Raw genomic sequence first — 25,719 nt, forward strand, 5'->3', positions numbered from 1 at the left:
TTCTGCACCTATATTCTACAACTAGAGAAATTATTTCTATGTAACTCAACACGTGTCGTCAGCTTTTCTACAATTGTCTTTCTGTTCTGAAAAATCCATTTCAACATTAGCTATCTAACACATTTTTTCCAGTAGGATATATTTCAGCGTGAAAAAACATCAATGCGACGGCTCAGGCCTCTAACCACATCGAGTAAAATGTAGTAAACTACATCAATTATTTTGATAACCCATTAAACGTCCCATAACATCTGATTGCATCTGGTGATCTCTCTGAGAAAGTCCGCCTCGTGCTCTGTAGCCAATACTACAAAGATTACGTAGAAATTTTCCATTCATCCTGATTATGTGTATGCTTTAATCGTCACAAACTGCCACACCACTAATTTCATTGTGATAATGAGTGAATCCGCATTCAAATCCAGACCTTTCGATCCAGCAGGGGCAACACGCCACGCCACTGAATCTGTCATATCAGTAATGGAGAGGGCGGCTTCGGCATTTGGAACCATCCGTTTCTTGGTTTAGCGTTCGCGCCGTTGTTGATAAGAACCGGGAAAAATCATACGGTTTGCTTGGGGCCCAACTTCGATTGATTACAACTTAGATCCGGGTTTTTTTGCTTTACTCTAATTTTGTAGCGTTAAGAAAGACTACCTACCGACGGCTGTGAAGCTGAAGAATCCATGCTTCCATTTGCCAATGTACAGGGCACGCTCGTTTAGACAGAAAAGTCCGGGCATCCATTTGGCAATTTTGGGACTCACTGATAACAGCTCCCCGGAGAAGTGTCGCCGTAGTTCCGGTTTCCATTCGGCCGGAGAATGGAACCGATGATAATCACCGGGAGCTAGATAGATAATGCACTGGTACAGCATATTTTCCGGGTCCTTTTTCTTGACCTTGTCCACGATGCTTTGGCTGTCCTTGTCCTGGCCACACCAGGTGGGTGGCCCAAGGAATGCTTCCAGACTATACGAGACACCTTTGACCTACGGTTGAGAAAAAGTAGAACGTTAATTTGAATTGATTGAAGCATTTTAGCCGATCAGTCAGAGCTCAATTACCTGCTCGATTTGGCTGTTGGTAGCCGGACCAAAATGAAGAACACGTCCATCACACGGAGACACGATGCAACTTTCGGAGTCAATCAACCGGACATCGGTCTTGAGGGAACGTGTGAAAAATTCCGCTAAACTACGGTAGTTTCTGGAAATTGAAACAGGACACTGTTAGTCTAGTAAAATTGTATTTGTTTTATCGAAAAGGATTGAAGGGTAGAAAGCTTTTAACAATGTGAATCATATTAGTGCTGCAGGTGACCAAGTAGAAATCAGCAGATAAATTTTGATGTCATGTGTTATGTGAAAAAAATGGAACAAATGAAGGGCAATGTTTTCAGACATAGTCGGTTTTGTACCGAAACAAAACCGAGATGACAGTTTCATTGTGATTTTATTTTGAAATTGATTAAATCGATTGTTTCATTTGGGGGAAAATAAACTGTAATAAATCTGCAATAAAACCTATGCAATCGATAACATAAATATACACAAGAGATTCAAATTTCAGATTTACATTTAAAATTCAGATTCCAAATTCATAATTCAGATTCAGATTTTAGATTTCAGATTCAGATTTCAGATTCAGATTTCAGATTCAGATTTCAGATTCAGATTTCAGATTCAGATTTCAGATTCAGATTTCAGATTCAGATTTCAGATTCAGATTTCAGATTCAGATTTCAGATTCAGATTTCAGATTCAGATTTCAGATTCAGATTTCAGATTCAGATTTCAGATTCAGATTTCAGATTCAGATTTCAGATTCAGATTTCAGATTCAGATTTCAGATTCAGATTTCAGATTCAGATTTCAGATTCAGATTTCAGATTCAGATTTCAGATTCAGATTTCAGATTCAGATTTCAGATTCAGATTTCAGATTCAGATTTCAGATTCAGATTTCAGATTCAGATTTCAGATTCAGATTTCAGATTCAGATTTCAGATTCAGATTTCAGATTCAGATTTCAGATTCAGATTTCAGATTCAGATTTCAGATTCAGATTTCAGATTCAGATTTCAGATTCAGATTTCAGATTCAGATTTCAGATTCAGATTTCAGATTCAGATTTCAGATTCAGATTTCAGATTCAGATTTCAGATTCAGATTTCAGATTCAGATTTCAGATTCAGATTTCAGATTCAGATTTCAGATTCAGATTTCAGATTCAGATTTCAGATTCAGATTTCAGATTCAGATTTCAGATTCAGATTTCAGATTCAGATTTCAGATTCAGATTTCAGATTCAGATTTCAGATTCAGATTTCAGATTCAGATTTCAGATTCAGATTTCAGATTCAGATTTCAGATTCAGATTTCAGATTCAGATTTCAGATTTCAGATTCAGATTTCAGATTCAGATTTCAGATTCAGATTTCAGATTCAGATTTCAGATTCAGATTTCAGATTCAGATTTCAGATTCAGATTTCAGATTCAGATTTCAGATTCAGATTTCAGATTCAGATTTCAGATTCAGATTTCAGATTCAGATTTCAGATTCAGATTTCAGATTCAGATTTCAGATTCAGATTTCAGATTCAGATTTCAGATTCAGATTTCAGATTCAGATTTCAGATTCAGATTCTTATTTGAGATTTAGATTTCAGATTCAGATTACAGGATCAAATTTCAGATTTCATAGATTACAGATTTCAGATTTTGTTCAGATTTCAGATTGTTAAGTTCAATAGTGATTTAAATTTTCTTCACAGTTAATCCTAGGAAACATCTCGAAGTAGGAGAAAAAACAGACCGCACCCAAGCGAAAGCAGATGAAAGAAAGCTGGCTTTTTTTTAAACAAACGAATCCAGAATCATTAGGACCAAGTTGAAGGATGGTAGCAAAATGTGAAGCACACGATCCACACACCAACAGATATTTTTTTGAATTAAAAACAAATGCAAAACACAATGTTTCGTTACCTTCTGTCTGTGTTATCATTCAAGCAAATGTGCGCACCAATTGCTGGTCTCTAGCTTCTAAAGTGCAATCAAATAATTTTTAAGGCGCAATAACATTTTGTTGGCAAACATTGATAAGATTTTGAGTAAATTATTTCACGGGACCAAACTCAAATTTACCGCAGTTGAGAGTAAACAATTAAAATCTGGACGGTATTTTTATTCGAGTTATTTTTGAAGATCAAAGGGAAATTTTGGCAAAGTTTCTATTGATTATTTATAAAAATTATTTCCAAAAAGTTAAAAATTGTTGTTCTAAATTTCAGAATCACGTGATGATACCTAGCTCAAAAATTTAACTCAATCAACTGGAAGAGGTCTTCTAGGTATACTTAAATGAATTTATCAGTTTATTTTTGATAGTTTTTTGCTCTCTCAAAACACTTACTTGAAATCGGACGATGCGGCTTCCTCCAGATTGACCCCAAATGCGGACGAGTACAGCCCGTAGACCAGGGGCCGGGCAGGCGTCGGAATTCGGCAATCGGCCAGCCAGCCCCAGCAGCGGCTCATCAATCGCAGCGGCAGAGAGCAGTATACGTTCATCTATCCATATGTATGTAGCGCGCCAAATTGACGGGAAAGGGGGGATGATAAAGTGTGCAAATCATTAATGTATGGTTAGTTGACAGTGGGAGGAGTAGTTCTTGTTGGCTGGTATACAATTTAGCAAATCATTGCTGACCCGTTCCAGTTTGATGGGGCCAACATTTGCGAACTTAGAAATTGTGATGTGTCATCTGCATGACTTAGGTATTGAGTGAATGCAAAACGGGGGTATCATAGACTCAGAATTATAGACTTTTATTGGAAATCTATATATATAAAAATGAATTTCTGTCTGTCTGTCTGTCTGTCTGTCTGTCTGTCTGTCTGTCTGTCTGTCTGTTCCCTATAGACTCGGAAACTACTAAACCGATTTACGTGAAACTTGGCAGGTGGAGGTATTGGAGGCCGGGGAAGGTTCCTATAATGGTTTGGGACCCCTCCCCCTAACAGGAAGGGGGGGAGGGGCCTCCCAAATAAAAGACATTTTTTTGCATAACTCGAGAACCAATCAAGAAAATGGTATCAAATTCGGCATGAGGTGGTATGTGGGAACGGGGAATATTTCAATGAATATTAGGTACCCCTGCCTCCTCTCAGGCGGGTGATAGGAAGGGGGGAGGGGGACTATCTTACAATTTTTCATATAACTCGAAAACTATTCAAGATATTGGATCCAAATTTGGCATGGGATGGTATTTTGATACGAAAAATATGTCAATGATTATTTGAGACCCCTCCCTCTTTACAGTTGAAAGGGGGAGGGACCTCTTTCATATTTTTTTACATAACTCAAAAACCAATGAAGCAAATGGAACCAAATTTGGCATGGAAAGGTATTTGGATACGAAAAATATTTCTATGATTATTTGAGACCCCTCCCTCTTTTCAGTAGGAAGATATAAAGGGGGGGAGGGGCCCTCTTTTTACTTTTTTACATAACTCAAAAACTAATCAAGCAAATGGAGCCAAATTTGGCATGGGCGGATATTTGGGAACGTGACATGTACTAATGATTGTTTGAGACCCCTTCCTTCTTCCAGCGGGGAAAGGAAAGAGGGAGGGAAGTTTTATACAATTTCAATTGCATAGCACAAGAACTATAACAACAAATGGAACCAAATTTGGCCTGGAATGATATTTGGGTACGAGAAATGCTTCTATGAATATTTTGTATCCCTCACTCCTTCGAAAAGGTGGATGAAAAAGGGGAGAAGAGGTCTCCCTTACAATTTTCAGTATAACTGGAGAGCTGATCGAGCAAATTCAACCATATTTGGCATATGAGGGTATTTGGATACGAGAAATGTTTTCATTATAAATTGAAGCCCCGCCTTTTTTCAACGGAAAGACATAAAGGGGAAAAGGGGATTTTCCAAACATTTTTTGCATAACTCGAAAATTAATAGAGCAAATGAAATAAAATTTGGTATCAAAAATTATTTTAGAACAATAAATATTTTTATGAATATTAAGTTCTCACCCCTCCATTCAATGGGGAGAACGGAAGAGGGATTGTACTTCCTTTCAAGTTTATGCATAACTCTAGAGTTTACAACGCAAAAAAAAACCAAATTTGCCATGGGGTGGTATTTTAATACGAGAAATTTTTTCATGTCAAACAATTCTTTTCTTGCAGTGGGATGATAGAATTGGGTATAAAGGAAGGGAAGAGAAAAGCTTACACTTAACTTTTTTCCGAGAAATGGACAAAACTTAACATGGAAAATCATTTTGGTATGATTCTATGATTATCTGACACACTATCCTCAGTAAGTACATAGGAGGAGGAAGGTGAGCCCAATACAATTTTGTTAGCATTAGCTCTCAATTTATGCTAACGAAGCCAACAAATGGAAACAAATATGGCATGGAAAGATACTTGGTTACGAGATATGTTTCTACAATTGTTATAGACCCTTACTGCCGCTCATAGCAAGTCCGTCCCATTTGCGTTTTTGTCATTTTTCAGTTTATCGCTGGAATCACTTTAATTTTATCTGTAGTTTCAATAGAAAATTTTGTTTTCAGCACTTTGTTCTGATGAACATTGAAAAAAAACCCCAAGTCATTTTGTCCCATTGCACAAATGATCGCAAGTCGGTCCCATATGGCTTAAATCAACGCATGTCGGTCCCACTGCCATAAGAGCCTAGCAAATGATTTTTAACAGAATTAAAACGAAAAAACAAACCTTATAAAGCGAAAAACTTTAGATTGCCGTTGCTGTGACAGATTCTGGTGATTACTTTGATTAAAAACGCATACCAGTGGCGAATTTTCGATGGAACATTTTACGATTTTTCATTGCCGTTTTTCTCAATTCAACAAAAACGCAAATGGGACGGACTTGCTATGAGCGGCAGCTTAGCTTTACAGTATAGAGAGGAGAAAAAAGGGGACTTAAAAAATTATCAACCAATGGAACAATATTTGATACAAGAAGATTTTTGGGAACGAAAAAATGGGTATGATTATTTAAAATCACGATCTCCATTCAGCAGGGGGAAGGGAAGGATAAGGGGGGGGGGGGGGGGGGTGTTCTCTTTTATCAGTTTGATAGCATAAATCCAGAACATATCAATCAAAAACAATCATATTTTATCAATTGGATTGTTTGCGTACGATTTATTTGGTACCTCCTTTTCTAGGGCGGAGTTTAAAGAAACAAATCAAAATTATCAGATCTTGAACACAAATCAAGATTCAGAATATTAGTTTAAGTTATTTTTGTGTAGCAATCCGAAACTCCAGCTGCAGCTCTCATTCTATAGCGGTTGCTTATGAATTATGATATATTTTGATTTAAAATAATGCCAACAAAACAATAAAAATTTGAATAAATTCGGAAAATATCATTCGATTTTGAAAGGTGTAGCAAAGCACACCGGGTCAGCTAGTCTATATATATAAAAATGAATTTCTGTCTGTCTGTCTGTCTGTCTGTCTTTCTGTCTGTCTGTCTGTCTGTCTGTTCCCTATAGACTCGAAAACTACTGAACTGATTTGCTTGAAACTTGGCAGGTGGGGGTATTGAAGGCCGGGGAAGGTTCCTATTCTGGTTTGGGACCCCTCCCCCTAACAGGAAGGGGGGGAGGGGCCTCCTAAATAAAAGACAATTTTTTGCATAACTCGAGAACCCATCAAGCAAATGGTATCAAATTTGGCATGAGGTGGTATTTGGGAACGGGGAATATTTCAATGAATATTAGGTACCCCTCCCTTCTCTCAGTGGGGTGATAGGAAGGGGGGAGGGGGGCTACCTTACAATTTTACATATAACTCGAAAACTAATCAAGATATTGGAACCAAATTTGGCATGGGAAGGTATTTTGATATGAAAAATATTTCAATGATTTTTGAGGCCCTTCCCTCCCTGCAGATGAAAGGGGGAGGGGTCTCTTATATATTTTTTTTACATAACTCAAAAACTAATAAAGCAAATGTAACCAAATTTGGCATGGGAAGGTATTTGGATACGAATAATATTTCAATAATTATTTGAGACCCCTCCCTCTTTCCAGTAGGGAGATATAAAGGGGGGAGGGGCCCTCTTTTTAATTTCTACATAACTCAAAAACTAATCAAGCAAACGGAACCAAATTTGGCATATGGGCGGATGTTTGGGAACGCGACATGTTCTAATGATTGTTTGAGACCTTAGCGTGGAGAAAGGAAAGAGGGAGGGAAGTTTCATAATTTTTTTATTGCATAACACAAGAACTATAACAACAAACGGAACCAAATTTGGCATGGAATGATATTTGGGTACGAAAAATGCTTCTATGAATATTTCGTATCCCTCACACGCACACCTTCAAAATGGTGGATGAAAACGGGGAGAAGAGGTCTCCCTTACAATTTTCAGTATAACTGGAGAGCTGATCGAGCAAATTGATCCATATTTGGCATGTGAGGGTATTGGATACGAGAAATGTTTCTGTTATTAATTGAAGCCACCTTTTTTCAATGGAAAGATAAAAAGGGGGAAAAGGGGGCTTCCATACAATTTTTTTGCATAACTCGAGAATTAATAGAGCAAATGAAATAAAATTTGGTATCAAAAAGTATTTGAGAACAAAAAATAGTTTTATGAATATTATGTTCTCCCCCCTCCATCCAATGGGGAGAACGGAAGGGGGATGGTTCTCCTTTCAAGTTTATGCATAACTCAAGAATTTACAACGCAAATAAATGTGTTAACAGTTTATCACCGCTGGTTTATGATTTTAATTTAATGATTAATGGCATTTCGGTGAATTATACATTCTAATAGGAAGAATTCCAAATGAAAGTAATGAAAATTATAGACGGATAGATTAGATTAGGAAGCATGAAAGGTGTTGAAAATGAGCCAAGAGCGTGATTTGAGAAAACTTCTTGCCGCACAAGACCATTTGTCCCACATCGTATTATTGTCTAGAAGAAGCAAAGTCGATAGGCTGACTTTGCATTGATCTATACAATGATACATGGATGGATCGAAGCACGTGTTTTTCGTACCGATCGGGGTACGAAAAACACGTGCTTCGATCCATCCATGTATCATTGTATAGATCAATGCAAAGTCAGCCTATCGACTTTGCTTCTTCTAGACAATAATACGATGTGGGACAAATGGTCTTGTGCGGCAAGAAGTTTTCTCAAATCACGCTCTTGGCTCATTTTCAACACCTTTCATGCTTCCTAATCTAATCTATCCGTCTATAATTTTCATTACTTTCATTTGAAATTCTTCCTATTAGAATGTATAATTCACCGAAATGCCATTAATCATTAAATTAAAACGCAAATAAATCCAAATTTGGCATGGGATAATATTTTAAAACGAGAAATTTTTTTACATCAAACAATTCCTTTCTTGCAGTGGGATGATAGAATTGGGAATAAAGGAAGGGAAGAGGAGAGAAATGGACCAAACTTAACATGGAAAATCATTTTGATATGATTCTATGATTATCTGACACACCATGCTCTATTCTGTGAGTAGGTATATGGGAAGAGGGAGGTAAGCCCAATACAATTATGTTATCATTAGTTCTCAATTTATGCTAACGAAGCCAACAAATGGAAACAAATATGTCATGGAAAGGTACTTGGTTACGAGATATGTTTCTACGATTGTTATAGACCCTTTCACTTTATAGTGTAGAGAGGAGAAAAAAGGAAGGGGTTCCATATAAATTTTGTTGTAAAGCTTAAAAACTTATCAACCAATTTAACAATTTTTGATACAAAAAGATTTTTGGGAATGAATAAAATGGGTTTGATTATTAAAGATCACCCCCCATTCAGCAGGGGGGAGGGAAGGACAGGGGGGGAGGCTCTCTTATCAGTTTTCTAGCATAAATCCAGAATATATCAAGAAAAAACAACCATATTTTATCAGTTGGATTATTTGCGTACGATTTATTTGAGACCCTCCTTTTTGAGGGCGAAGCTTAAGGAAACAGATTAAAATTATCGGATCTTTAACACAAATTTATCGATCAAGATTCAGAATATAAGTTTTCGTTATTTTTGGATTGCCATCCGAAACTCCAGCTGCAGTTCTCATTTTATAGCAGTTGCTTATGAATTATGTTATAATTTGATTTAAAATAATGCCAACAAAACAGTAAAAATTTGAGTAAATTCTGAAAATATCATTCGATTTTGAAAGGTGTAGCAAAGCACACCGGGTCAGCTAGTCTATATATATAAAAATGAATTTCTGTCTGTCTGTCTGTCTGTCTGTCTTTCTGTCTGTCTGTCTGTCTGTCTGTTCCCTATAGACTCGAAAACTACTGAACTGATTTGCTTGAAACTTGGCAGGTGGGGGTATTGAAGGCCGGGGAAGGTTCCTATTCTGGTTTGGGACCCCTCCCCCTAACAGGAAGGGGGGGAGGGGCCTCCTAAATAAAAGACAATTTTTTGCATAACTCGAGAACCCATCAAGCAAATGGTATCAAATTTGGCATGAGGTGGTATTTGGGAACGGGGAATATTTCAATGAATATTAGGTACCCCTCCCTTCTCTCAGTGGGGTGATAGGAAGGGGGGAGGGGGGCTACCTTACAATTTTACATATAACTCGAAAACTAATCAAGATATTGGAACCAAATTTGGCATGGGAAGGTATTTTGATATGAAAAATATTTCAATGATTTTTGAGGCCCTTCCCTCCCTGCAGATGAAAGGGGGAGGGGTCTCTTATATATTTTTTTTACATAACTCAAAAACTAATAAAGCAAATGTAACCAAATTTGGCATGGGAAGGTATTTGGATACGAATAATATTTCAATAATTATTTGAGACCCCTCCCTCTTTCCAGTAGGGAGATATAAAGGGGGGAGGGGCCCTCTTTTTAATTTCTACATAACTCAAAAACTAATCAAGCAAACGGAACCAAATTTGGCATATGGGCGGATGTTTGGGAACGCGACATGTTCTAATGATTGTTTGAGACCTTAGCGTGGAGAAAGGAAAGAGGGAGGGAAGTTTCATAATTTTTTTATTGCATAACACAAGAACTATAACAACAAACGGAACCAAATTTGGCATGGAATGATATTTGGGTACGAAAAATGCTTCTATGAATATTTCGTATCCCTCACACGCACACCTTCAAAATGGTGGATGAAAACGGGGAGAAGAGGTCTCCCTTACAATTTTCAGTATAACTGGAGAGCTGATCGAGCAAATTGATCCATATTTGGCATGTGAGGGTATTGGATACGAGAAATGTTTCTGTTATTAATTGAAGCCACCTTTTTTCAATGGAAAGATAAAAAGGGGGAAAAGGGGGCTTCCATACAATTTTTTTGCATAACTCGAGAATTAATAGAGCAAATGAAATAAAATTTGGTATCAAAAAGTATTTGAGAACAAAAAATAGTTTTATGAATATTATGTTCTCCCCCCTCCATCCAATGGGGAGAACGGAAGGGGGATGGTTCTCCTTTCAAGTTTATGCATAACTCAAGAATTTACAACGCAAATAAATGTGTTAACAGTTTATCACCGCTGGTTTATGATTTTAATTTAATGATTAATGGCATTTCGGTGAATTATACATTCTAATAGGAAGAATTCCAAATGAAAGTAATGAAAATTATAGACGGATAGATTAGATTAGGAAGCATGAAAGGTGTTGAAAATGAGCCAAGAGCGTGATTTGAGAAAACTTCTTGCCGCACAAGACCATTTGTCCCACATCGTATTATTGTCTAGAAGAAGCAAAGTCGATAGGCTAACTTTGCATTGATCTATACAATGATACATGGATGGATCGAAGCACGTGTTTTTCGTACCGATCGGGGTACGAAAAACACGTGCTTCGATCCATCCATGTATCATTGTATAGATCAATGCAAAGTCAGCCTATCGACTTTGCTTCTTCTAGACAATAATACGATGTGGGACAAATGGTCTTGTGCGGCAAGAAGTTTTCTCAAATCACGCTCTTGGCTCATTTTCAACACCTTTCATGCTTCCTAATCTAATCTATCCGTCTATAATTTTCATTACTTTCATTTGAAATTCTTCCTATTAGAATGTATAATTCACCGAAATGCCATTAATCATTAAATTAAAACGCAAATAAATCCAAATTTGGCATGGGATAATATTTTAAAACGAGAAATTTTTTTACATCAAACAATTCCTTTCTTGCAGTGGGATGATAGAATTGGGAATAAAGGAAGGGAAGAGGAGAGAAATGGACCAAACTTAACATGGAAAATCATTTTGATATGATTCTATGATTATCTGACACACCATGCTCTATTCTGTGAGTAGGTATATGGGAAGAGGGAGGTAAGCCCAATACAATTATGTTATCATTAGTTCTCAATTTATGCTAACGAAGCCAACAAATGGAAACAAATATGTCATGGAAAGGTACTTGGTTACGAGATATGTTTCTACGATTGTTATAGACCCTTTCACTTTATAGTGTAGAGAGGAGAAAAAAGGAAGGGGTTCCATATAAATTTTGTTGTAAAGCTTAAAAACTTATCAACCAATTTAACAATTTTTGATACAAAAAGATTTTTGGGAATGAATAAAATGGGTTTGATTATTAAAGATCACCCCCCATTCAGCAGGGGGGAGGGAAGGACAGGGGGGGAGGCTCTCTTATCAGTTTTCTAGCATAAATCCAGAATATATCAAGAAAAAACAACCATATTTTATCAGTTGGATTATTTGCGTACGATTTATTTGAGACCCTCCTTTTTGAGGGCGAAGCTTAAGGAAACAGATTAAAATTATCGGATCTTTAACACAAATTTATCGATCAAGATTCAGAATATAAGTTTTCGTTATTTTTGGATTGCCATCCGAAACTCCAGCTGCAGTTCTCATTTTATAGCAGTTGCTTATGAATTATGTTATAATTTGATTTAAAATAATGCCAACAAAACAGTAAAAATTTGAGTAAATTCTGAAAATATCATTCGATTTTGAAAGGTGTAGCAAAGCACACCGGGTCAGCTAGTTTTTTATAAAATTCATTGGGTAAGTTGTTGCATTTAGTTGGGCCTATGAAGGAAATTCTTCTCTGCCCTAAGGTAGTTATCGACCGACAACGTTGCAAATAATTCAAACGGCGGGTGTTGTGTGTCCTTTCTCAAGTAGTAAAGGTAAGGTTTTGGATAGTATTTGATGAGTGCAGATTATCAAAAACAAAATGGTTTGGAAATCACAAATATCTACTAAAGGTAAAATGTTATGAGAACTGGAAGATTAAATGAGTTAAGTTGTATACAGCATGGGAAGCCTGTATTTATTTTATAAACACCTGTTTTGCAGAGATTGTAGTTTTTTTTTCAGATGTGATTGAGATGCTCGTCCCCAAATTGGTATGAAATAGTTTAATGTTGAGTGGATGAATGCATGGTAAAATGTCAACAAAACATGTTGAGGAACAAAGTGTTTCAATCTCCAGAGCACTCCACAGAGAGGTGAAATTCTTTTTTTTTTATATTTTATAGATGACTTTTCCACGAAAGAGTATTGTCAAACTAAATAAATATCTAAGTATTTGAAACTTTGTACATCTTGTATGATAAACTGATTAATATATGGGTCCCTCTGTGATGGTATTACTTTCCTCGATGAGCGAAACAACAAATATTTCATTTAAGCGTAATTTAATGAGAGTAAATTGCTGTTGAAATATGTTGATAGCAGCTTTAAATCATTTTCCAAGTTATATATATAATAGAACTTGCAAATTTTCCTGAATAGAAGAGAGCAGTATCATCAGCGAAAAGCCTAGCTGTACCAATGAGTGGAAGATTACTTATGCCATTTATATAAAGAAGGAAGAATAATAGCCCAATGTTACTGCTTTGTGGAACGCCTATGCTTATATTCTTTACTTCACTATTTACTCTTCAACTAAAACAAATTGTTTTCTGTCTTCGAGATAACTTCTGATAATATCGTTAGCTATTCCTCTTAGTCCATATTTGTTCAACTTTGCTAGTAAGACGTCATGGTTAAGTGTATCAAAGGCTTTTTTTTTAAATCCAGTAATAATGTTTTTGGAATCTATAATTTCAATTATGGAATCAACAAATTCAGAAATCGCGATCTAAACCCGTATTGCATTTTGTAAACACATTGATATAATTAAGAAAGTTGAAGATTCTATTTATGAGCAATTTCTCGAATATTCTAATAAAAACGCTAAGGCTAGATATAGGTCGATAGTTATTTACATCCTCAGGATCACCTGATTTAAATACAGGAGTCACTGTATTAATAGTGCTGTATTAGGCAATCCGGGAAACTGTCTGATTCTATTATTGAGTTGAAGAATTTTTTGAGCGGCGAATGGGCGAAGAATGAATGTTGTTATTTTTTACTACGCTGGTAGGGAAATAATTTGGTCAACAGCTATTTTTGTTTTTTTTAGAGTAAGTATGATGGAGCTAACTTCAGTTTCTTCAGTTGGTTGCAAAAAGATTGAGTTTTGCACTTCGTTGATATTAGCCAAGACAGCAAACTCCCTTTCAATTGGTATTTGCTTGGCGTGATCTGATCCTATCGAAGAAAAGCATTTGTTGAACTTATAGCAACACATTTTTTGTATGTTATTCGATTTTTCCAAAAGTTGATTGATATTTTTCCATAGTTTAGAGTGGGGGGTATTGTTCAGTAGACGTTCAAAATATAACCGTTTGCACGTTTTCTTATTATGGTATAGTTTTTTATTAATGTGTTGAAGCATTTTTTTTTAGGTAACTATCATTAGGATGTTTTTTACACGTTTAAAATAGTTGTTTTTTAGTTTTATTAAGGCCCAAAGTTCGTACAACATCCAAGGCCAATATCTACCTTTCAGATTTGATAAGATACAGTTTTTGTCAGGCTTCCGAAAAGTACTGGCGAACGACAGTATTCTTGCGAATGTCGCACATGCACCTCGATGAAAGCTACCCGAATATTTCTTCCCCGACAGTTTTAAAAGGAGCGGTCGTGCAATGTACAGCGATGGCTTGTTTTACCTCATGCGAGAGTTTGTTCGTGGGTATGAAAGTTTTTTAAGCTTCGTGACAGTTTTGGGAAAATCTTCGTGACAGTTTTCAATGCGTTGAATTTCGCATGACAGTACTACTCACTCCGTCCGACTGTAGCCGAGATTCGCTCGAGCCGAGTTAATTTCGAACGAACGTATTTTCCCTTTGCTTGAATCTACTGCGGGTGGTGATCACCCCAATCACCCTCCCCCCCTTCCCCTTCCCCTTTCCGCCTAACCTGCACCGGCACCACACATCGCGTTACGCCTCGGTCGTATGCTGCTGCTCGGTGTGAATATATGGCTCGTTCGATCTATTCGATCCGAGCAGCAGCGCATACGATCGGGCATGGGTACGGTATGGGCATGACAGTCACCCGTGACAGTCCTGCAAAAACTGTCACGCCATGCAGCCGACAGTTAGGATGAAATTATTTTCGAAACAGGAGGATGGGGGGATGAAAATTGAACTGTCGGTTGGGTTCGCTACAGCTTAAAGCACAACACTTTCGGCAACGCATGCTTTGAGCAGATTGTTCAGATACAGCCTGGGTTCTCGCACGTGTGCGATGTATCCGAAGCATTACGATTCGTTATCGACGGTACAGTAGCGAACCGAGTGGTAAGGAAAACCGAGACAGTTTGTTTGGCAAGAAAAAAGCTGTCATAGCAAAGCTGTACTTTTCGGAAGCCTGGTTTTTGTGCACTGCTTGAATATACGATTGTAGGTAGCTGATATTTCTTCAATGCCGTTATTTACGTTGTCTCCTGGGACAAAACATCTTAAATATTCCGAAAAAAAAATTATTAAGTTTTGTGTGTTTATTCAAGATTATTTTTTGTCTTTCTGATAAAATTTCAAATGTTGTATTGTAAGTACTTGTGAATGGTCACTTATATCTGTGAGTATCGTATCATTTGATAGGCGTTCGATATCTTTAACCTAACAAATTACATGGTCTAAGATATTTTGACTTTTAGGTCTGGTTGGGTATGAATTTGTGCAGGCAAAATTATAGGACTCCAATAATGATTTGTATTTGCACACAACATTTGTATAGACAAGATTAACAGGATCATTTAAATTACCAACAATAAGACATGAATGTGTGTCAGGTACAGTCGAAAGTAGGGATTCAAATTGATCACACAACAAATTGAAAGGATACGCAGGTTTTCTGTAAATGCCATGCACCTCTAAAATATGGCCAAAAAGGGTTATTTCAACGCTTATTCTAGGAAACCCATCACAAGCAATATTAATCTTTGGTTTGAAATTTATTTTTTTATGAACATACCTACATACAATTAACCGTAAGGCTGTTCTCTACATGAAAAAATAGAAAAAAAATCCAGGCATATTATAGATGGAACAGTTATCTTCAGTAAGCCACGTTTCACTAATTACAATCACATCAACTTTTACATTTAGATGTTCGATTGTCTCAAGAATACTATCAAATTTAATTGAAAATATGAATTTGGGAAAAACCTATTGACATGATTAACTAAAAAGAATTGGTATTGGAAATTAATTAAAAACTTCACTTTCTTTCGTAGTTTCGATCTCAAGGTTAAGTTTGGATCATAATGAAATCCTTCAATCTGTGATGGATGGAAAATTGTTCTTAGAGAAGGTTTGAACTGTAAAGTCCACTTTCGATCCCAGGAATTCCCGACCCGTATACACGGCTAGATTTTTTAGGGCTAGGATACATTTTTTGAGCGATGGATTCTAAAAATTTTACAAAAACTCCCTGCAAAATTGATCATTTGTCAAATTTTTCGATTAACCGTTTTTTTTATTCATGTCATATTGTTAAATACGATAGTCTTTTTTCGGAGGCGTTTTAAAATGTTAAAACAAAACCTGAACATTTCTTATGAGATTGGATTTTTGTTGCTATGATGTCTCGAAAAATTATCTAGAGTTTTTTTCAAAACAATTGTTATGTGGGGTGTTGAAAATAAATTAAACGACGATCTGACCGTTCAGATAAAAAAAAAATTGAAATCAAAGTATTTTTGAAAATTGGATTTTTTTTCAACGTGAGATGAACTTGTGGGTATCGAACAAATTAATCTATTCCTTTTATATTGTGGATAATTTTTTTTGAATATTTTCATACAGAGATTTCCAATTTTCACTGTTAATTTTCATTTAAATAGAAGTTAGTATTTTATCAAATAATTCAATGACATCAATAGATTTATTCAAATTGTTCGTAATAGAGCGCAAGCAATTTTTGCGTGATCCGCAAGTCATCTCATCGTAATGGATGAGATCTTGACTGGATCGATTGACTGTAGACCAAACCGAGGATTGCCGTGGAATCCTTCAACCATGGAGCAACTGAACGACCTTGACCTGGCAGACGATATTGTTTTGCTCGCCCAAACACAACAACACATGCAGAGCAAACTCGACGACCTCACCGAAAGCTCCAAGGCAGCAGGTCTCAAAATCAATGTCGGAAAGACCAAGTCGATGGAAATCAATACAGAAAATCGTTCCAATTTCGTGGTAGCTGGACAACAGGTTGAGACAGTGGAGTGCTTCCAGTATCTTGGTAGCCAGATTACGCCTGATGGTGGTACCAAGAAGGACATCGAAACCCGGATCAGAAAAGCCCGATTTGCGTTTGCGAGTCTCCGAAACATCTGGCGGTCACGCCAGATCTCTCTACGAACTAAGATCCGAATCTTCAACTCAAACGTCAAATCCGTATTGCTGTACGGGTGTGAAACTTGGTGCACATATGCGGTGACGACGCGAAAACTGCAAGTTTTTGTGAATCGCTGCCTGCGGAACATCATCCGCGCTTGGTGGCCTGGCAACTGGATCTCAAACGTTGAACTTCATCGCCGGTGTCATCAAAAGGCGCTAGAAATCGAGATTCGGGAACGTAAGTGGAGATGGATTGGGCACACGCTGCGAAGAGATGAAAACGAGTTTTGCAGAGAGGCGCTTGACTGGAATCCAGATGGGCATCGAAGAAGAGGCAGGCCCAAAAGCTCGTGGCGGCGAAGTCTAGCCGCTGAAATCCGCACAGTTGACGAGAACCTTGGCTGGCAGCAAGTGAAGACGCTGGCTCCGGATCGCCAGCAGTGGGGATCTTTTATCTCAGCCCTATGCGCCGGTCAATCGGCGCTGGACCCTTAGAGAGCAAGTCATCTTCATATGAATAACAAAAAGTTTATCGATGACAGTTCATATTTGACAGCAAAATTTTTAAAAATTCATAAGCTGAAATAGTTTTTTCAGTCATCGGATCAAAATTTTTGACTCATTGTTGTCAATTTAAGTTTCATAAGAATTGGCGTCTTTCAGGTTGATTGATTCTTTACAAATAAAAGTGTAAAAAAATGTTGTTTAAAAAAAAAGTTTAAGTTGCAACTGATCCGAAATGCTGATAACTACAGCGCGAACTCGATTCTACGTAGACTCGATAATCCGGTGCCTCGATTATACGTGAATTTTGACTCGATTAAACGTTCATTTTTTTTTTCGTTTATATATTAAGATTAAAAATAAATAAGAAACCAATAGTTTGGCTCGCGTTTTGAAATAAATGTTATTGCAACTAAAGAACAAGAAACTTTTGAACAAATTATTACATTTACGCTTGAAGTAGTACAAGATTTTCCACGGAATTTTCGAAACTTGGTCTGTTTCTATATTGTCAAACGGGTTTTCTCTGTCTGTTGTATCGGAATTAATTTCATCGCTTTTTCTATCATATAGGGTGGCCAGCGGATGTCCACAATCAATTCCCGATTTTTCCCGGTTTTCCTGAATAAGATTTTAATCTTTTTTTCCGGTTCAATAAACCCAGATAAATACTTTCTATGCCGTAGAAAAAACAATTTTTAAGACAAAAGTAAATGAATCGAATTTAAATTTCGAAATTTTATTCAAAAATCAATTGCTAACACAGGTTTACTAAATTTACCCTTTCTGAATAGTCAAGAATTTAAAAGCTGTTTTCCATTCAAATCCAAATATGTCGAGTGATTGGACACTCTAATTGGAAATCACTAACCGAATTTTGTACTACGAATTCCATAATTTAGTCAATCTTCCCAGTTTTGGACAAAAACTATGAAATGCTGTGAATTAAAAAAATCGTCATAATTGAAAGCAGCTTTAATACTCATAATACCTGAGTATCATTCGAATTAAAAATTCAGAATTAAAATTCAAAATAGAACAAAAACAGAAACTCTTTAATAAAAAATCAAAATAATAAAATAAGATAACAATCAGTTTAGATAAAACACTCTAGATCCTGATAAAAAAAAGCGATAGTCAAGTCATACATTCGATGAAAAAAACATGATGGTAAGAGCTGAAAAAACAACCAGTGTTAAGGCACCATATCAAAAGCGACCAATAAGTCACGTAGATATCACCATGTGATTCAATCATAGTTTATAGAACTAGCACTCGCAGTTTATTCTTTTTTTTTTTTTTTTTTTTTTTATTTATGGGTTTATGAGCGCCTGGCTGACCCGGAAAGGAAAAACAGAACGGGGGACAGAAGAGGAAAATTTTAAATGAGAGTAGTATAGTTTAGAAAAGGATAGCGGCAACAGAGCCCGAGGGTTCTGAAGCACCAGTTTAGGGGAAGCGTTAAGATAGTGCTCGACGGACTAGGACGGTTGGTGGGCCCCATATGAACTTCGAGTTAACCCAACCTTCAATTCAACCGAGCAATAGCAGTATGGTATCAAATAATATGATATCATATGCTAACGCCTCGATATCATTGTCAGAAGGGTTCACTATCTTACCGTAGTTGAATTTTCCCTACCTGTCATCTACCTTACTCGTTTCCATAAATTTGGATTCTTCCTAGTTTGATTTAGAAATAATCATAGATTTGTTAAGTAAAAAGTATATTCAAGTGATTGATTCTACGCGACTACATGGTTATTCGATAACTCAATTAGGATATCATAAAAACAGAATCTAGAAAAGGTGTCTCTTAAACTCATCAACAATGAACTATAAGGTTAAATAGCAATAGATTTATTAATATCATCAACTTATCAACGGAACAGGAAAATAACAGTGCTGTTCTTTAAAACCTTATCACTAATTGTGGTCAACTTCTCAAACAAACTTTAATACTCAATCTACACGATAGGGGTTCAATTCAAATAAACCGTGTGCCTGTTTTTAAATGCCCGAAATAAATGATCTGAACTATCTACTCATACTTGCTTATCGAAATCATATTTTCTATTTTAAACTTCGATTTATGAATTTCAATCCTAACCGAAAAATGTATAAATCTACCAAAACTAAATAAATAAATAAAAACAAATGTCGAAAGTGTATTACAAACTGAAATATCATATTTGTCAAAACAGCATTCCCGTCCAATGAGCCCCTAGTTCTTGTAAAATGCTTGATTTAAGAATAAGCCAACGAAATTCATAAACCGCAAATGCACACTTTCTAGAGCATTGGGGAGACGAATACCATTACCTATACCTAACCTAGCAATACTTGAAACATCCTAATTCTATGAAACTAAACTAGCTAACTACCTTACCAAACAGATTATGCCCTATTGAAAAGTATCACTTTATGTCAATAAAATGTGATATTTTCACTACAAAATTTTCCCATTGTTCAACGGAAGGGAGGGCAAGTGTTTCAACTCCCATTCATCTTATCAGCATGGATCATGAAAATTTGGGACACCATTGAGCCTACCGCTAATTTAATTTAAATAAAGGTGTCCAGCACGCCTTCTAATTTGAGTCATATTATGATCCATGCTTGACAAGATGTGTGCAACGACCCTCTCAGGACAATGATAGTAAACCATCATTATCACAAGCATGCACACCGCCGCCGTGACCCATGGGAACCCAGGGTACGGAACTAGCACTCGCAGTTTATTCTGTATCGTTATTCTACCGTTTTTTCAAAACAGACTTATTGAATCAATGAATCACATGTAAGTTCTCCCAGAGCCAACAACAAGCTAACAAGTTTATCATTTTCTAAATCGAATTAAAAAAAGGGAGAGAGGGGGTATTTTTGGAATTGAAGCCTTTTTCGAAAAAAATATTACACTCTTAACGATTTCCATGAGATTCAGACAAAAAGCGCAACTTTTCATTCCAAGAATTGGCAAAATTTTAAATTGTTGATACTCATTTGCAAACGTTTTTACTGAAAGTGAATTTGATATTATTTTTAACCTTTTTTAAATTATTTATAGAGCCAACGAAATTATTAGTTAATTCGTTTGTAAAACATAAATCTATCGAGGAAATTGAAAATTCAAGGAGTAAACTGGAAAGCGAAATCAAATTTCCCCCGAAAGTGATGATTTTTGAAAAAATATAAGAAAATCTTACCTGCCACGGTGCGGCCGTCCGGGGTAAGCCCTGACTGTCCAGGTTCCGGTTGTGCAGGTGCCACTGAACGGCGGCCACCATACAGATACCCAGGGGAGTCCACCGAAGTACCACACCCCGCCATGTCAGCCAACCAGCTAGTAACCACCAATCCAAAACGGATAATATAGTCCAACCGGCTCCTGCCTTCCAACTCCATTTTCTTCGATTTTTAACAAATTTACCTTTGGAACTCTGTTGTTGTTGCTGTTGCTGGTTCTGATGCTGCTGCTGCTGCTGCTCCTGGCGTTTGCCGCTGTAGATCGATCTCCTAACTACCGTCCATTTGGTTGACCACTTGTTCGGGATTGGTTTGAAATTGACCGCCTTCGTCAATCTGCGGTAAGAGAAAGCAAACCAATTCCAGACTATGTTCATATTTCACTTTGGTACGCCTTCTGGATAGCAATCGATTGGAAGATGTCAGAGCAGAATCACCGGTACGATCACCGGTAAGCGGAAGATCATCTTGATTCGATTCTCTAAATAAGGGTTGAATGTTTGTGAGAGTTCATTAACCTTTTCCAGCCGAACAGCCGGCCGGTTCGATTGGAGGAGCCAGCAGCTGGGGATTTTTCAGTTGAGCGCTTCATTCACTTTTAAGTTCGCGAGATTTGATAAGACGCGGCGCGGCCACCACTATCTACTGGAGCAAGATCTGACCGAATGGCGAGACTGATAGCGACTAATATTTCTGGGTCGAACTGTCGACGTCGACTAGCTGGAACTGTCCCCGTGCAGTTCTGCGTTCGTCCGCGCTTAAATGAATATGACCTTGGCAACCAATTATGAGCGACGACACGGGAGAAAGCATGACCCGTGATAAATTTGGGGTTCCACCAAATCCAAACCGATTTTCTCAAAATGCAGTTAGGAAATTGATTAAGAAATACCTCTAGCCGTATTTAATTTTGTAAAAAAGATCAACTAAAAAAATATTCGAATGAGACCACTCCTACATTCAGTATGAGTGGGGGTATCAGTTTAACAGTTCAACAAGTGTCTCCAGAATAGCTTTCACATGGGCTTGTGGCAGGGAGCGAGATATCGCGTGATTCGTAAATTCGCAAACCTACACCCAGGCTTGCTCCCCCCTCGTTACCTTCTAAAGATATGGATGACGGAAGCTCTTCTGTCCTGGTAGCATGAAGGAAGCACGAGGCTAGCATGTGCTCTGTTTATGAACAAATGGTTGTTAATCAATTTCGATTATTGTCAACAGTTATTAGGGATCACCCTTCTAATGTTTTCAAAATTTTCGAGAACAATTTGAGAAAATCGCATTCTTGATCGGTTTAAGTAATCTGATTATCCTTCGAATAATTTCTTGTCCAGAAAAATAGCCATAAGATAATAACATAAGCTCCCCGTTTATTGAGATTAACGAGCTTAACAAAACCGACGTACAAATGAATATGGGCGAACGCTTATAATTTTCTTGAACAAAGAAAAGTCATGTCAGAATTATTCTGCCATATTACTCTTGATGAACTGGACTGATCTGAATTCAGTTTACAGACAACCGAATGACAAAAAATATGTTTATATATGCACAAAGATAAGTTTATTCTGATAGAAATTAATTTTTATTCACAAGACTTTCGTGATATCTACTGCCTGAAAGCTATCTACTGCTCACACGTGAGAAGTATTTTGGAATATGGAATCCAAGTGTGGGCGCCGTATTACGCCCTGCACTCGGATCGCATTGAAAGAGTACAGAAAAGATTTCTCAGGTACGCTCTTCGCCGATTACCCTGGAACTCTGGAACGACGCAACGCATCTACCGCAGTACGAAAGTAGGTGCAATCTGATTCATCTTCCGACGCTGGCGCAGCGCAGAAAGCTACTTCAACGACTTTTCGTCTACGACCTGTTGTGTAATAATATCGACTGCAGTGAACTCTTATTTCGTCTGCCAATAAATGCACCCCCGCGGACTTTACGCCAACAACAATTCTTCCGGCTTCCGCCTTTCCGCACGCTTTACGAACTCAACAATCCCATCTGGACATGCTGTAGGAGATTCAACGAGACAAGTGACAACTTCGATTTTAACGTGTCAAAATTAACCTTTAAAAGAAGAATCCTTAGTTTGTAAATAGTCTGTGCATAATTTAGTATTTTGAAGACTTAAACAAATAAATAAATAAATAAATATTCAAAATCAACGGAATTCCAGTAAGATTAAGAGTTTTCTTTTATTATCACTCCAGCTGAGGGACCAAGAATGTTCAAAAATTTATAAAGAAACAGGCATCAAACAAATAAAAAAAAACGAGTTCTGGTTTCAGATTCAGAATCGATAATCTTGTATTGGATTATATTTTCAGGGAGGTACCTACCTTATTTTTAATATGTTTTTATCAAGTACCTAGGTATAATTTTTCAAATGAAAAAATAAAATCTCGGCACCAAATTGTAATTGGAATCGGTTATTTCTTGTGAAACATGACAAATTTAAAAACAGTTCATTATTATTAATTTTTTTTTTACAGAAAGAAACTTTCTTTACTTATTGATTGTTTCAATACAAATTTGATTGTTTCAATACAAGTGAAAGTGAGAGATGAAGAAATTGTCTAACCATACGTTCATATTCCGTTGATTAATGTTCTAAGATCTGATTAAGAATACAGATTGAAATTAAAAACAAGATTACGGCCCCCTCTTTCTAACCCAAAGTTAGGTAAAATACTTCCGGCACACAAAACTTCTTAAGAAAAAATGCCTTAATAGAACCATTTTTTTTATTTACAAAAGGTTTTATTAAGGCATTTTACTTATAAAGTTTTTATGTGCCGGGAGTATTTTTCCTAACTTTGGGTTAGTAAGAGGGGGGCCGTAATTATAGAACCATTTGTAAATTTAAAAAATGGGCCAGTAATAAAGCAAAATAAAAAAAGATTATCATTAAAATATATTTGAATGACTTATGGGTATTTCAATATAAAAACCTTGAATTAATGAGATTAATGAAGGCACAGAAGTATTGGCAATATCAAAACCCTTGAGAATTCTTTTTTTAACTGTTTTTTCATGCTTTTTGCACAAGAATTTGTTTTAAAGATTGACGTATCAAAGTACATACGTACCTTAACTATACTGTCTGCAAATCTATGTGCTATCCGGTTTGCGTGAACATCGGATGGTAATAATTTTTGTTTTTTTTTTCTATAAATGATGGCAATCGAACCATGCGATGTGCACTTACTTAGCAAGTGTAATCGGTAGTGTTGCATCAGTAAATACCTGATAGTAACTGTTACGCATAGTTTTCGCAAATCCACGTTAAGCGCTGAGCCATAGCATGAAGCTATCTGAACGATTGTATAATCAGCTCTATTTTTCCTCCCAACAACAGGGCAAAACAGGCGAAAAAACATCGGTAACAGTTCCGTTACTCATTTAGAGAATATCGATCATTTCCATTCGCGGTTTTAGGCCTCGTTACTTGGAAAGGTGAACTACCTAAAGCCTCCCTGTGTGGCCGCAAAGAGCACCACCAGACGCCCACGCGATAAGAAGCCCGAGTAAAAATAGATGGATTGGCCCGGCAGGCAGGTGTTCTGGAACGGAAACTTTCCCATAATGAAGAAAACATGTGACGGCCTCAATGCCTATGCTAGAATGTTCACAAAAATAAACAACTCGCATGGTCCAGAACATGTTGGTCATAAAGCGATGCCATCGAGAATCATATTAGAAAACGCTGAACGCTAATCCCAAACAACGACGTCAGTCCAGCCAGGTTGCAGACCAGGCTCAAGCAGCTAGCTTTCTTTTGTTCTCGTTCTTCCACTTTCCGAGAAATCGAGCCATTGGAGAATGCATTTCCATTGATCATCACTCGACATTTCCTTCGATGTTTCATAGAACAATCTTCGATAAACTATCGCCAGACATAGGTCAGTAGCGTAGCACTATCATCAGACTACATCGTGCATCGAGCAATACTCACAGATGACTCCTTGGCATCATATACACTGCCATGATCCGGATTCACTTAGCCACTTGCACGATTTAGAAATCTTTAAAACCTTCAAAGAGTGGCTTCAATTTATTATATTAGACGCGTAAATAACTTCGCCACACCACACGTCGTCGTGGAACCGAAACTCGAACCAAACCTTCGAACACGAACGGGCAGAACAATCTGAAGAAAGAAGACGCTTCGAGCGACTGGATTGCGTTTTATAATGAATGAATGAAGCTGCTGACACGATGGTACCAATACCAACGAAGGTTTCACAACTGATTCTGACGTTTTCGATCATATGGTCGGGCAGTGGCGTGTGGGCAAGGGAGATTCCGGTGGGAACAGAATAGTAAAGACGCAGCCATTTCGTTTTCGAGGCAGCGTACCCTTCTGCTGGTTCAAATCGGCAGTTGATCCATTTGTAAACATTTCTGAAAATAAATTCAGATGACTGATGTATTCTTAAATTTTTAGATTTATTTATATTGTTGGAGTGCTGAACGTATAAAAATACATGCGTGCTTAGGCCCTCCGAATCATATAATAAAACAGCTAAAATGTAACGAGATTTGTTAAAAAACCATAGAATATATATAGAGACTGTTATTGTTGTTGAACAGTAGAGACTGTTTCCCTGAGGTACGGAAAGCGATCTGAATTTTGTAAATTCAGGAGGATCCTATTCTGTTTCATGACAAAAATCACCTGTATGTGACTCACTTCAACTATGGCGTAGAAAAATGGGGAGAGTGAGATAATCATAGAAGATATGATCACACAAATTTTGCACCCAATGATTGAAGTAGTAGGCTAAAATTGTACAAGACGCACACGTTAAGCATAATTTCATATAAGGGGGGAGTAGGGTCTAACACTTTCAAAAAATCGATTTTTTTTATTTTCTTATTGTAAAATATTTCAAGAATGTTGTGTCAAATTTTCAAGTCAATCGAAGCAAAACTGTAGAAATTACAGGCATTTATCTCCTCTTATCTAATACTGCAAGAACTCGGCGCAGAAACTTCAAATGCGTTTTTTTCGAAAACACATTTTTAAAGTCCGTGGACATCGTCATTTGAAAACTACTTCACCGATTGTTTTCAAATTTGGAACATATTTTCTACATATAAAATACCAAACCCCAACGATTTTCTTTTTTTTTTTACTTTGGGGAGATTTTACAGATTAAAAATGGTGGATTGTTTCGTGAAAAATCGTAGTTTTTACTTCAAACAGCCACAA

General features: G+C 36.9%; 1 protein-coding gene across 4 annotated transcripts; it reads right to left on the reverse strand.

Moving 5' to 3' along the window:
- Nucleotides 1-563: 563 nt before the first annotated feature.
- On the reverse strand, nucleotides 564-24,645 carry LOC129755717 (phosphatidylserine decarboxylase proenzyme, mitochondrial). 4 transcript variants are annotated; one of them, XM_055752339.1, is made up of 6 exons: nucleotides 21,017-21,228; nucleotides 20,683-20,834; nucleotides 20,459-20,595; nucleotides 3,415-3,572; nucleotides 1,068-1,209; nucleotides 565-992 (listed from the first exon to the last, which is right to left on the reverse strand). In XM_055752339.1, exons 1-6 carry the CDS (start codon nucleotides 21,088-21,090, stop codon nucleotides 654-656), a joined length of 1,002 nt encoding a protein of 333 aa, XP_055608314.1. In that variant the 5' UTR covers nucleotides 21,091-21,228; the 3' UTR covers nucleotides 565-653. The 4 variants fall into 4 exon arrangements, with proteins under 4 accessions (XP_055608311.1, XP_055608314.1, XP_055608312.1 ...); XM_055752336.1 differs by having other exon boundaries at nucleotides 564-992; nucleotides 20,459-20,834; nucleotides 21,017-21,229; XM_055752338.1 differs by lacking the exon at nucleotides 21,017-21,228 and adding an exon at nucleotides 24,460-24,645 and having other exon boundaries at nucleotides 568-992; nucleotides 20,459-20,834.
- Between the last annotated feature and the right edge of the window lie 1,074 nt (nucleotides 24,646-25,719).

This window comes from Uranotaenia lowii, chromosome 3 (genome assembly GCF_029784155.1).
Source record: "Uranotaenia lowii strain MFRU-FL chromosome 3, ASM2978415v1, whole genome shotgun sequence".
Lineage (NCBI taxonomy): Eukaryota > Metazoa > Arthropoda > Insecta > Diptera > Culicidae > Uranotaenia > Uranotaenia lowii.